Below are 15,058 nucleotides of genomic sequence, written 5' to 3' on the forward strand. Positions count from 1 at the left end.
AATAGTTGAAAAACCTTACTATCCGAAAGTTTTCTATCCGCCGAAAGTTTTAGTCTGCAAGCCTCTACTTTTTCCGTCCAGTGCGATAGTTTGCCGTGTTTTACAATAAGTGGAAGTAGTGTTTGTCACTCGTGTCGGTTGTCATCGTGCGAATTTTCGGTAGTGTCTTTTCAGTGATATTTCTGTGAAATTTGATTTGAGGATATAGTTTCGGAAGCCAATTTGCTCACGTGTATTCCTCAGCGTTGATTCGGTAAGTCGCTTGATGTCATCAACAAATTTTTTTTTTTTCTTTTCTTTTTTTTACGAGAGAAGTGTGGTTACATTTAATATCGGTGACTTAAGTGTGAAACCACGTATTTCCAGTAAATTTTATGCTACCATTTTATTTTTCGAGGAAAATTAAGTCGACTGTTTGGCTTGATATCTTTACAGAACACTGAAAAAAAAACACATTGGATCTAGAGTCGAGACTCTTGAAAACATTGACAAGAAAAAATACTCTTGATTCAATCGGATTTTTGCTTGAATCAAAAGGAAATCCGCTGAAATTAAGAGGCTTGGTTCTTGATCTAAGCTAGATTTGATTGAATCAAGAGTACTTTTTCTTGTCTATGTTTTTAAGAGTCTCGACTCTAGATCCAATGTCTTTTCTTTCCAGTGAATATTTTGCTAAAAGAGAGGAAAAATCGAGGTAGTTTTCAAGGAATAAGTTGACTAGTTTTACCAAGAAAAAATAAAGTGTAACAGGAGGTCCGGGACGTCGCAGACGGAGATAGGTGGTTTCACACTTCGGCCATCGATATTTAATTTGAGAATCCCTGTGGGCGATAATCTTCTGATTTTCTCGAGATTTTTTTCACAATCAGTAAAGTTATCGAGGTATTCTGCGTATTGAAATGTGTTGCAATTTTTTGCATTTGCGAATTACCTAACTTCTTCATAAATCGATGGCCAAAGTGAAAAATCATTCATTTCTATTGTGGTGTCATAAAATTTCCACCTTTATTTTATTTTTTCGAAAAGAAACAAGCTAACTTCATAGCTTGAGATTCATACAAAGTATTCTGCAGAAATTGAAAAAAAATCACGGAAGTTTTAAAGAAATTAGGTAGACCAGTTCCCCCGAGAAAAAATGAAGTATGACAGAAAATCTGTTCAAGTAGCAGACGGAAACGCGTGTTTCTACACTTAAGGTGATTCAATGGACGCGATATTTTGTATCAGAACGGCATGCGATATATCGCATCAATTGGTTCCATTTTTTCAGCTACTCGTCTTTTTTCTCCAATTTTGAGATCGCGATTCTGTTGTCAGGAGACTAAAGCACTTACTTACCAATTTTAACAATGAAATTCAACGTACTAAAGGCGTGGTATTTTTAGAGAGAAAACATCGCATTCGATACTGATATCGAAAGTGCACTCGAATGCGATATTTTCTCTCTAAAAAAACCACGCCTTTATTACGTTGAATTTCATTGTTAAAATTGGTAAGCGAGTGCTCTAGTCTCCTGACAACAGAATTGCGATCTCAAAATTCGAGAAAAATGACGAGTAGCTGAAAAAATGAAACTAATCGACGCGATATTTCGCATGTCGTTCTGGCACAAAATATGGCGTTCATCAAATCTCCTTAAGTCGTTGATATGAAAATGTTTAATCGTTGAAAATTGATTATTATTGAATACATTATGTGAGGATATTGTAATTTTGTGGTAAAAAAAGCAGTTTTATTCCATTATTTTTCAACATTATTTCAATTTATTTGTTAAGCTGTTCCATATACTAGACAATTAATTAAATTAATTTTTTTCTTTGCAGCCAACATTCGAGAAGGGGATGAACGAGGATGGAAATTTTCACCCTACGCATCAGAGCTGTTCCTGACCTTGCAGATCATCTCTTCTTCACGGTAAGATCTCTCAAGCTTCCTCCTATTTCGAAAATTAAGGTAATTCGATGAACGCCATATTTTGTGACAGAACGGCATGCGATATATAGCATCGATAAGTTCCATTTTTCCGGCGACTCGTCATTTTTCTCGAATTTTGAGATCGCAATTCCATTGTCAGGAGACTAAATAATGCACTTATCAATTTTGATGAACAAATTCAAAGTATTAAGGGCGTAAGGAAAATAGAGGAAAAATACTGCATTCGAATGCGATATTTTGTCTCATAAAAAAAAACCCACGACTTCATTACGATGAATTTGTTTGTCAAAATTTGGTAGGTGAATTCTTTAGTCTCCTGACGACAGAATTGCAATCTCAAAATTCGAGAAAAATTACGAGTGGCTGAAAAAATGAAACCAATCGACGCGATATTTCGCAAGTCGTTCTGGCACAAAATATGGCGTTCATTGATAATCACCTCAACTTCTAATGAATCGGTTACTGTCAATAATTTCAATTTTTGAAATGGGCTGCTAAAAAATTGAGGGGCTTGGAGGACAAGGCGCATAAGTGCAGTTTTTGAAAAAGTTGAGATTTTAATGATTTCAAGTAAAACTAGTCTAAGTGCATATTTTGTGAAAAATTCCCTCTCAAATTTCAATTTTCAAGCTTCAAAAAGTCAGTTTGAACTTTCTTTCCGCCATAAGGATCCGTGTAATTTTGAGACTTCAAATACATATTTCTCGATAATGATTTCAAGTAAAACTAGTCTTAGTGCATATTTTGTGAAAAATTCCCTCTCAAATTTCAATTTTCAAGCTTCAAAAAGCCAGTTTGAACTTTCTTTCCGCCATAAGGATCCATGTAATTTTGAGACTTCAAACACATATTTCTCGATAATGATTCCAAACAAAACTAGTCTTAGTGCATATTTTGTGAAAAATTATCTCTCAAATTTCAATTTTTAAGCTTCAAAAAGTCAGTTTGAACTTTCTTTCCGCCATAAGGATCCGTGTAATTTTGAGACTTCAAACACATATTTCTCGAGGTAGCAAAAACTGCACTTCCGCGCTTTGTCCTACAAGCCCCTCATTCTTCCTCAACGCTGATCATCGCCGCTGTCATCATTCAGGCGATTTTAGGTAAAATCAACTTAAGGTGATTCAATGGACGCCATATTTCGAGTCAGAATGGCATGCGATAAATCGCATCAATTGGTTCCATTTTTTCAGCTACTCGTCATTTTTCTCCAATTTTGAGATCGCGATTCTGTTGTCAGGAGACTAAAGCACTTACTTACCAATTTTAACAATGAAATTCAACGTACTAAAGGCGTGGTATTTTTAGAGAGAAAACATCGCATTCGATACTGATATCGAAAGTGCACTCGAATGCGATATTTTCTCTCTAAAAAAACCACGCCTTTATTACGTTGAATTTCATTGTTAAAATTGGTAAGCGAGTGCTCTAGTCTCCTGACAACAGTATTGAGATCTCAAAATTCGAGAAAAATGACGAGTAGCTGAAAAAATGAAACCAATCGACGCGATATTTCGCAAGTCGTTCTGGCACAAAATATGGCGTTCATTGAATCACCTCAACTTCTAATGAATCGGTTACCGTCAATAATTTCAATTTTTGAAATGGGCTGCTAAAATATTTGAGGGGCTTGGAGGACAAGGCGCATAAGTGCAGTTTTGGAAAAAGTTCAGATTTTAATGATTTCAAGTAAAGTAGTCTTAGTGCATATTTTGTGAAAAATTCCCTCTCAAATTTCAATTTTTAAGCTTCAAAAAGTCAGTTTGAACTTTCTTTCCACCATAAGGATCCATGTAATTTCGAGACTTCAAACACATATTTCTCGAGGTAGCAAAAACTGCACTTACGCGCTTTGTCCTACAAGCCCCTCATTCTTCCTAAACGCTAATCATCGCCGCTGTCAGAAATAGTGATTCCTTATTGCAAAATGTAATCCAAATGTAGTTATGTTCTTTCTTGGGAGGTAACGACGAATTGGACTGCATTTTGCAATTTGGAACTATAAATTCTGGCTCATCTGAAAAAAACACTTATGTGCATAGGGATACTAATGGCACATGCGTTTTTTTTTTTACCGGGCCAGAATTTATAGTTCCAAATTGCAAAATCAGTCCAATTGAGGGAGGAAAATAGATTAAAAAGCCTCCCAATGAGTGGCCCCGTTTCGTCGCTCCTCTGACGAAAGGGCGAATCTCAATTTCCTCGTGAGCCCTGGGTCACATTCAAATCCATGCTTTCTGTGGTTCATGTGAAAAGTGAGATACGTCCTTCTGTCAGAGGAGCGACCTTTCTTGAAACCCGGGGATTTCATTTGTACGTGACCGAAATGAAACCTTATGATGAGACAAGCCTCCGGTAAAAATTTTAGCTTGAGGATACGTTTGGTTTTGGACAGTGGCGTGGCGTGAATTGCGATGTATCGATTCTCGTGCCATTTAAAGCTATGGTAAAGAATCGATTATTAAGGTGTTCGCTGCGAACACCCTGTCTATCGATCCTTTTTCATAGGTTTAAATGGCATGACAATCGATAAATCGCATTTCACGCCAAGCCATTGGTTTTGGAGCTACAGCGTTGCAAAGTTTGCATGTTTGAGTCTTAAAAATCTTCATATTTTTGAAGAATTTCTTCCAAAAGCCAATTTCAAAGTAATGTAAGTAACAAGTAATGTAAGTAAACATGACGCGTAACTGAAAAATTATAAGAAAATCCGTAGTAAAAGTTTCAAATTGTGGATGAGCCGTTAATTGCAGTACAATGTTGCAAAAATTACATTCTTGCCCTTTAAAAATACCCATTTTTTATAGTTTTGTATATTGTAGCAGTATTTGAGACATAAAATATACAATTAGAGATACTCGCAGACTCATAGTAAAATTTATATCAGTATACGATAATTTTAGGCAATGCAGCGTTGCAAAGTTTAGACGTATAGCATAGATTTAATCAGTATACGATAATTTTGGGCAATACAGCGTTGCGAAGTTTACATCTTTCATCTATGAAAATGTCTACTTTTTTTTGTTATTGTATTGGAGATAAGATACAATATGAGTTAATGGTTAATAGTGTGAAGCGAAATGCGAGGCTTTATGTTGATCCTGGGTGACAATTGTATTAAAATAACATCGTTGCAAATTGTATCTGCTTTTCTTTTAACATTCGATTGTATAAAATTAGTTAAAAATAAGGATACTTCCAATAGTTATTTTACTTTAAAACTTAATTCCAGAGGATTTTTGGAATACAATGGATGATTCAGCATCAGCGTTGCTTTCAAGATCTGAAATATTCTGCCTAGACTTAGTTGCAAATTCAACCTTTTTTAGGTGTAATGAAGAAACTAACATAGGATATGGTGGCGTTTGGGTTTTTTTAAGTAGAAATAAATCTTGATACAGACGATACATTCATTATGCCTTAAAAAACTGAGTATGTTGAACGTAAGAATGGAAGATTTTGAAAATATTAAAGAAGAAGAAGAAGGAAAAAAAAAAGGAAAAAAAAAGATGCAAAGTAAATTAAATGAACGAAAAATAATAAATACACCAACAAAACAATAAAATATAATTTAAAACCTAAATAGAATATTTAAATCACTGTTGCGTTAATTTATAAAAAACCCAGACGCCTCCTTAAGAGAGAATTTTAAAATTATTTAAATATGACTTTCGGAGGGTGAAAGTTTAAAATTGGCATCATGTTGAGGCGTTTTCTATAGATTTGAAGGCAAGACAGGACTGATACTGAAGCATCACATGAATAAAATATTTTGAAGGAAGAAGATAAAAAACTATAAAAAATAATGTACGGTAGAAAGTCATATAAAAATGAAAGAAAAAAATGTCAATGTAAATAAAAAAATAAGCGATATCAAATAACTACTGGAAGCATCTTTATTTTAAAATCGTCTATTATTTATTGCTTGTGAATAAACTTGACGATAGTATTATTGCAAAAACTAATTGTCACTTGGAACCGACATCAGACCTTGATATTTTGGATTGATATGAGGGATGATACCCATTGATTTTATCTTAAACTGGAAAAAATTTTTTTAAAAAAATCATATTTCGTTGAGTTCAAAATTGTAAGCTTGGCAACGCTGTATCACTACAAATCAATCTTACATCTGCAGATAACGTTAATGGTTTATTTCATAAAAAAAACAAAAAAAAAACAAAAAAAAAACAAAAACAAACAAAAAAAAAACAAACGAACACTGAACTTAAAAATACAAACATTTTTAATGCTTACATACATAAACTTTGCAACGCTGTATCGTTAAATCTATACTTACACTCGCGGTGAAACCTTTACCCAAGACTAATCTTATCATAGAATTTAAGCTAAACCACATTATCATACCTTTAGGTGGTCAATAAGTTCGTTTTTTAATTAAAAAAACGGAACAAAATGGGTATTTTTATAGGTCTGTGATGTCAAGTTTGCAACGTTGTATCAACATAATTAACAGCATTAACGTAGAAAAATTATTTATTATTAACGTATTTTTTTAGAAAAATGTACGCTGACTGTTGATAAAATGTCTTAAAATATCATGAAACATCCAATGACAGTTGTTTACAGAAAGTAAGATACTTGATGATACGATAATCTTTAAAGCTTAAATATGGAAACTTGTCAACGCTGTATTTCTAAAACCAGGCGTATCCTCAAGCTAAGATTTTTACTGGAGACATGGGTCATCATAGAGCAAAGTAATAATATGTAACAATTTTGGATGATTATTCATGAATTTCCAGAGTGCCTCGTGTCTTTGGAAGAATTTTTGACGAGCCGGGGTCTAAAAGTGCGTCGTGGTGGAAATTAACTGTTAAACCTTGTTAGGTTATCGACTGCTTTACTTCCTTCTTGCCTTCAATCTGGTGAAGATTGAGCAGAGCGCCGAAAGCGGTCTGAGTCAACGTTACTTAATTTGAACTAAGTTTTGTAATTCGGAGCTACAATTTCTGGCTCATCTATAAAAACACTTATGAGCATATGGTACTATGGGTACTTACGTTGTTTCTGAACTTGAGACACAAATTTTAGTGCTCAATTGCAAAATGCAGTCTATTTGTGTGTGGATCTATGTAAAAAGAGCTTCTCCTCCAGGAGAAAATTGTTCTTAACCTTTTGCGGACACATGAACAACATTTTTCTACAACCTAGGAATTTTTGTCTTCAAGCTTCACGACAGTTTTTGAGATTTAGGATCAAATTTCCTGAGTAAAGGAATTTTGTCCTCAGAAAGATAGGTCCCCTCTTACAGATCTGGTCACTAGTAAAAGGGGCCCGGCATATTGTTATGAAAGGTAGCTTCCACATGAATAATAAGTTTTCCTCCGCTCCAATAGCCTCCAGACTCATTTGGACCACATTTTGCAATTGGGAACTATAATTTCTGACTCAGTTTAGAAATAACTTATGAGCCATTAGTTTCCCGATGCACAAAAGTGTTTTTAAGGATGAGCCAGAAATTTTAGTTCCTAATTGCAAAATGTAGTCCATTTAACCCTCGTCTGTCACAAATAAGTAGAACTGACCAGACGTTTAAATGTAAAACTTGTCTCCCGCATGAAGGAATGTAGCTCCATTCCAAGGTCACCAAATTGACTCAAACAATTACTTTATTTTACAAAGTTATGCCTGTGCAATTTTCAGGCACAACTTTGTAAAACAAATTAATGAAAATGTGCCTGTGTAATTTTTATTTTAATTTTGCATGAAATCTCGGGGAAAATTATCAATGAAATTTCCAGTTAGGAAAGTTCAAGATCCTCCTACTTAATATGCAATTTGCGAGGGGACATTTGGCAACATTGAAATGAAGTTACGTTCTTTCACGCGGGAAACGATGAGCTCTCTTAAGTTTAGTTTTACTGTGCCGAGGCAAGTGAACCACCAAAACTTTCATTATTGCTATACTAGAGGTTGTTTTGCAAAACGAAAAAAATTCCGCCTGAGGTTACAGTTTTACGACTAATATTTAGGATCCGTCTTGGTCAATTTTGATCTTTCAATGACAATATGTATTGAAAGTGTTGATTTACAACATTATGGTAGTAGTTTTTGTGTAATTTTTGGTTTGTTGGGTAGCCAGTGCTATGGATTAAAATAAACTGTTAACTCACGTTAACTTGAAATTCAGGAACTTAATAGTCGAAGCTTTTCGGCCTCAGCCGTCGTCAGGACTTAGCAAAAAGCACAGTTTGAGACAATAAATGATTAATTTTGATTAATATCAGTTCATACATATGATGAACGAGTGTGGTTCGGTGTAGATGTGTTTCATTGAGTTTCTTATGGGTGTTCGTAGCGAACACCTTAATAATCGATTTTTTACCATGGATTTAAATGGCATAACAATCGATATATCGCAATTCACGCCACGCCACTGGGATCGCGAGTTCTTCTGTCCTCAGGACTTTTGTCTAGGAATGAGATTCTTGATTATAAATAAGATGTTCAACATTTTTCTATTGCTCACCATTTTGAGACTTTTCCTAACTTCGAATGAAGTGACCGAATCACTTCCTTCGTCAATTCTCTGTCTCAGTGACGGGGTATGCGTTTGTCTTCTGAAGCACTGTCAGAAGTCTATTACTGGCTACTAGATTCCCTGGGGATCAAATAGACTATATTCTACGATAGAAAAACTACTATTTACGGCTCATTCGTGAAAGTACCTCTTCGTATAGGGTAAACTCAAAGTTTGAGGAGAGGGAGAAGAATAGAAAGAGGAGGAAGAAGATAAGAGAAAGAACAGGAAGAATAGAGAGGAGAGAGGAGAGAAAAGAAGAGACATGGGAGAAGAAGAAGAGAAGAATAGAGAGAACATAAAAGAGAATAAAACAGTGAAAGCACACAGTAAAACAGTGAGAGGGAAAGCGAGAAGGAAATTGAGAAGGAAAGCGAGAAGGAAATTGAGAAGGAAATTGAGAAGGAAAGCGAGAAGGAAATTGAGAAGGAAAGCGAGAAGGAAATTGAGAAGGAAAGCGAGAAGGAAAGCGAGAAGAAAAGCAAGAAGAAAAGTGAGAAGAAAATCGAGAGGAAAAGCGAGAGGAAACGTGAGAAGAGAGAGAAAAGGGTCTGGTGCCGGAGCCTCCTCGTGGTGGACCTGGGGCGGGTCTCTGACCCGTGCCAAACGCCGGCAAACTGTTGTGATTCTGTACCCTCCCTCGCCTCTGGTTGTTAGCCCATATCTCTTCACACATCGTAACGAGCTATGTAGGATCAAGCGCATCCTTGGTACGTTATTACCTTGGTTGTTAGCCCATATCCCTAATACGCTCGGGCATGGATCAACCACTTCCTCGGTGCCCTGCTTCGCGCGCAGCAGGGCTGTTCACACCTTGGATGTTAGGCCATATCCATTGCAGCCTTGGATCAAGCGGAACCTTGGTACGTTATTACCTTGGTTGTTAGTCCATATCCCTGGCTTACGGAAGAGATCAAGCGGAACCTTAGGAACATGAGGGGAAAGATGATCTTCAGAGGACCACTGATAGTAGTTAGGCCATATCCTTGAACCGCGAGGTGCAAGGATCAACCGGTACACAGTGGTCTGAAAATCCCGATCTGTGACCGACTTTGCGCGATTCGTCAGTGACCAATTGCAGGGGTGACCGATCGAAGCCTGGCAATCCTGTACTGGTCAACCTCCGGTATCTGCCGATGCTTGCGCATTAAGTCTAAAGCCGTCATCCCCCCCGGGACACTTTAGACCAGGCAAAGTCGGAACCGGAGGGTCGGACGCCTCTCAAACGGGCTGGTGGTTGGGGCGATGTTGCAGATTGAAGTAGGTTTTGATGCAGGAGAGCCGAATACTTCACGAGAGTTCCGGGGCCTCGTGGCTCAGGGTATTCTGTTCTCCTGGGCCGAACAAGCCGGACAAAGTTTCAGCAATCTCTATCTCTGTAGAGAGTATCCAGCTACGAGTTTGTTGTCTCACTGCTGGATCGCACGGTGGTAGAGGAGTTCCCTGCATTCGGTCATTGGCGAATTGTTCACTGTTGTGAGTGAGGGTGCGCCCAGAACTTGTCGTTGCGAACCAGGGCGTTGCCGTCTGATGTCGGTTCCTCCTCGTGGTGGACGGTGGAAACGAGGGTTTTACCCTCGGCTAAACGCCGACAAAAATGGTGCTAGTTTTGGCAGTAATACACAGGGGTCGATACTTTAGTCTATTTGATGTTTCATGACCCCTGGTAGCACCTTTTTCAGATGAATACATCTTTGACTTATAGTTTTTGACCATTCTCACGATTTCTATAACTTATTCATTCATCTTATTGATTTCTATAATATATTTCAGGAGACAAATAATTATATGCCTAGAAAAAACACAGATGATTAACAAATAAAATATCAGAACACATGAATTAGAGCATATTAGCTTTTTCATTAATTCGATTTTGATTTTGGGGCCAAAATGTTCCTTTCTCAAATATAAATTTAGAAGTTTTGTAGTGACGAGCGTCCAAAGATTTGCCATTGATTTTGCGTAGAAATAATTTATCAATTGATCGAGATTTAATCTGTTGGAGAAGCGTAGGAAGAGAAAGATAAAGTAGTAGAGAAAGAGGAGCAGAAAAAAAAGAGAGAAGAAAAGAAGGTAAGGAAAATGAAGGAGGAGAGAGAGGAGAAAAATGAGGAGAAAGGTGGCAAAGGAAAACCGACAAGGAGGCTGACTTTATATGAATCTTCTATCGTATTGCTAAGGCGCAATGATACAACTATCGTACTCTCCGGAACGCGTGAGGTATCACGCCACAATTGAAGGCGTTTTCGAAACTGCCGACTCTACATGTCAGGATTCATGTCTCGCATAAGTAGGGCGTCTACAAAAACTGGCTGACAAGTATTTAGCATTTTTGCAGTACTGTTTCAGTGCCTTTCCAAAAAATTCAATGCATAATAGGGAGAAAAAAACCGGTACTTTTTTAGTACCTTCAAGCTGATTATTCATTTGACATCCAATTAATTGCATGTATTCCTGACCGCGTGTTTATTTTTAATTCTTCTATATAATTTATCAATTTGCTAAATACAATCCTAGCTGGGACACACTTAAACTATGCGGCCAAAACTGCAATGATAGTGGCAACGGAAAACCAACAAGACTGGCACGGACGTTGACTTGATATGAAACTACGATCGTATTGCTAAGGCGCAATGATACAACTATACGTACACTCCGGAACGCGTGACGTATCACGCCACAATTGAAGGCGTTTTCGAAACTGCTCGAAGTGATTTGAGTCTTCCATCGCATTGCTACGGCGCAAAAATACAACTATTCGTACTCTCCGGAATGCGAGAATTATCACACCACAATTGAAGTCGTTTTCAAAACTACCAACTTTCCACATCTGAATTCTCTTGTCGTATAAATAGGGCGTCTACTAAAACCGGCTGACGTGTATTTAGCATTTTTGCAGTACCGTTTCAGTGCCTTTCCAAAAAATTCAGTGCGTAATAGGGAGAAAAAAAACGGTACTTTTTTGGTACCTTCAAGTTGATTATTCATTTGACTTCCTATTAATTAGATATATTCCCGACCGCTTGATTATATTTATTTCTTCTATATAATTTATCAATTTGCTAAATACAATCCTAGCTTCGACACACTTAAACTATGTGGCCGAAACTGCAATGATAGTGGCAAAGGAAAACCGACAAGACTGGAACGGACGCTGACTTGATATGAATCGGCTATCGTATTCCTAAGGCGCAATGATACAACTATACGTACTCTCCGGAACGCGTGAGGTATCACGTCGCAATTGAAGGCGTTTTCGGAACTGCCAACTCTCCATATCAGGATTCATGTCTCGCGTAAGTAGGGCGTCTACAAAAACCGGCTAAAAAGTATTAGTTATTTTTGCAGTACTTTTTCAGTGCCTTTCCAAGAAATTCAGTATCTCCTAGGAAGAAAAAAACCGGTACTTTTTTTGGTACCTTCAAGCTGATTATTCATTTGACATCCTATTAATTAGATGTATTCCCGACCGCTTGTTTATATTTAATCCTTCGATATAATTTATCAATTTGCTAAATACAATCCTAGCTTGGGCACAATGTAATACAATGTTCAATGAAGATGCAGCTCTTACTACATTAAAACAGCACGACTGATGAATGCTGATGTAAATAGGGTTATCGTACGTCATTTTGCAACGAAGGACCTACAGTGGTTGCATCAGGGATGCTGTGCTGTGTGTCACTAATCGCAAGTCTTGCAGCAGTTTTCATTGACATTTCAATAGAACATTGGCTGCATTTCAATAAGGTAATGGTCAGTTATGGTTGAATTTCACATTACTGTTTGAGACTTAAAATTAGATGCTTTACAGTAAAGGCAGCAAGAACTAATGATATACATGCTGTGTATGCAGAGACTTTGATTGTGTAGAAAAATTATTTGAAACCATTCTGCGACAGAATTACCCACTGTTAAACAGGGAGTGTTGTGCAACTCTGTTTAGATTAACTAATGGCTGGAGTGTTCACATATGAGTGCCTAACATTTGACCCAAGATGAATTTTGTCATCAGGAGACCTCAGATCAATCGTTGGTTAGGTACCCGATGAGTACCATTGAGAGTTTGACAATTGTTCTTGAAGTCTTGCTGACTTTACACTGATCACCCAATGACTATCACGGCAGGCCATCGCTAAATGCAATTGCCCAGCACCTTTCATAGGTGCTGAGCGGTGAGATGACCTCAATGAGTTCATTATCACGCCACTTAGAAATAGAATAGACAGCAAAAGAGTGCAATGACATTGATTTGAGCCGCCATAACACCTACATGAAGGAAGTTTGTCAATGGGAAATTAAGTAGCTTTTCCTCTGATGCCTCCAGAGAACCCATCCTAAGTATGTTGGTCTCCAGAGGTTGATGGGTTTATTGAGTTGTGTTCACTTTCTCTGTTTGGCATGTCATAAGATGAAACGTATCTTATGACGTCCTGCATCCCAATGTGTGTCTTGTGTACAATTGCATATTTTTATGATAATCTGCCCATGTTTTAAGAATTTAACCAGCTGTGGTAGATGATTAATGCCGAAATCACACGCTGAATTTGGTAGCTGAATGTGGAAGTCAACAGTCATTGCCCAACGGCTGAAATTTTGCAAATTCGAGTTATTTTCTACCAGATGTGAATAAAATCTATTCGAATAGTTCAGACAAATCCAACATTAGTCCGATGATTGCTGAGAATCGTTGCTGAAATTTGCATGTCACGCGCAAAATTCAGGCATCAGGCCGATGACTTCCACATTCAAGCCACATGCAGCGTGTGATTGCGGCATAACATTTAAAACGCATATCGTCATAAAAATCATGCGTTTTGCACTTATTAGAAGCAACATTTAAATGCATTCCATTTGGTGTATTATTTGTCTAGAAAGAATGGCTCATTGTGACTTAATTCGGGAATTTCATGATACACAGTTGCAGATGCTGCATGTATTTAGAAAACAGCGAAGCCATACAGTATCAGATAAGTGGACTCCGACGACACACCTGAATTCATAAGGCCTTTTTTTTAAAATCAAAATCATAGATCACAATTAATTGCAATGGGATGTGACAAAATGCATAACTTATTGATTTGGTCCACGGCCACAGTCCAGCCCATTCCGTGCGATCCAATGGAACGCTTGGATTGGTCTTGCAAGGTGGGTTGAGATTGTAGTTACGCCGAATCCTGGTCTCACTTTTATTCATGTACATCTTTATAGTTTTACTTGAACTTTTGAGACCCCTTCCAATTAAGTAACATTAACATCAAAGTAATTTGATCATCCATTATCATTTTCTAGCTACGTTTAAAAGGACAATTGAATTACTGAGGACTTGCCCAACTTACATGCTTCCATTGCATGCCAACATAAGCAAACGTCTAGCCGCCCTCTTCGTGAAATTACGTTTCTTGAAAGAGCAGGCAAAATCGGTTGGAACCAAGGAGGATCCCGATTCCATTACATTCCACGAATAAAGAGAAGCTTTGTCGTAGCCACTAGCCACAGCTTTCTCTAATCCAACAAAAGATTGCAGAAAGAAAACATAACCTTACCTTGTGATATGCATTATCCATCTTGATGAGGTAATAACACGGGACGTTTCATTAATCCAAAGGGCAGTTGGAATCAACACTCAAGAACACTTCATTTCCAATATGCTGAACCGTTATCACCATCAAAATATCGTGGACTGATAATCAAATCATCGGATACACAGCTGTTTTAAACTGTAGGGCACTGCGAAATTACTACATGTTACATGCATGACAAGGTGAAAGTATCCAAACTCAATTAGGAAAACGTAAGTGCTGTAATTACATCGTAAGAAGAGTTGCCTATGAAGTTGCTTCTTCCACGGAGCATGTAAACAAACAGAGCGAACTTACAAAAAACTCACGAAACCCGCACAAGATATAATTTTCACCGACCAAATACGCTTTTAGGAACCACGATCATTTCTAAAAATTTCGGCCTGCACCAAAAGAGATTTTAACGGAAAAATGCCAGCCGTGATTACACATTGCAGCAGACGGAACAATGATTCATCGCGGAACACTAGACAAAGTTGAAGGACGGAGGCACAACAGCTTGTAATTAAAGGCACTCGAGTAGAAGACGTTTCAAATAGCTGAATCGAAAACACGATTACGAGTCCATCCACAACCGAAATCTGAATTTTTTAAGGCACAGAAGCTGCGGTTGGTGCAATACAAAAGAAATGCAAGAACTGGCTCAGAAATGGAAGTAGAAAGGTGTGGGCATCCGTTATCACTAGCAACGGCCAATCACAGCTTAGCCTTATTCTACGTCATCACAAAAAGTATGCGTAGGCTACCGCTACGTGAGAGGGGAGTAGATCCTGCTGCTCATTGCGACGTTGTCAAGTTTTTCGTCGCGGCTTGATACTATGCTTTGGCCTGACAGCTCCCGTTTGTTTTATTTTGCAACACTAGATTCTTTTCTTACGTCATTGACTTCGTAGGGTCCTTGCTGCATCACCTACTCCTGTAGGTAAGGACACTACACAAAAACCTAATTACGAGCAATAATTTTTCGCAGTAAGTTAATCAAAATCTACCCTTGAAA

At 37.6% G+C, this 15,058-nt stretch overlaps 1 protein-coding gene across 1 annotated transcript in view; it reads right to left on the reverse strand.

Moving 5' to 3' along the window:
- Nucleotides 1-14,736, reverse strand: part of LOC140225869 (uncharacterized) — a 45,974-nt gene extending 31,238 nt beyond the window's left edge. Inside the window, exon 1 of the mRNA XM_072305853.1 lies at nt 14,026-14,736. Within this exon, the coding sequence (XP_072161954.1) occupies nt 14,026-14,046 (21 nt within the window). The 5' untranslated portion in view covers nt 14,047-14,736. The remainder of the gene's footprint in view (nt 1-14,025) is intronic.
- Nucleotides 14,737-15,058: the final 322 nt, after the last annotated feature.

Source organism: Bemisia tabaci, unplaced genomic scaffold (assembly GCF_918797505.1).
Source record: "Bemisia tabaci unplaced genomic scaffold, PGI_BMITA_v3".
Taxonomy (NCBI): Eukaryota; Metazoa; Arthropoda; class Insecta; order Hemiptera; family Aleyrodidae; genus Bemisia; species Bemisia tabaci.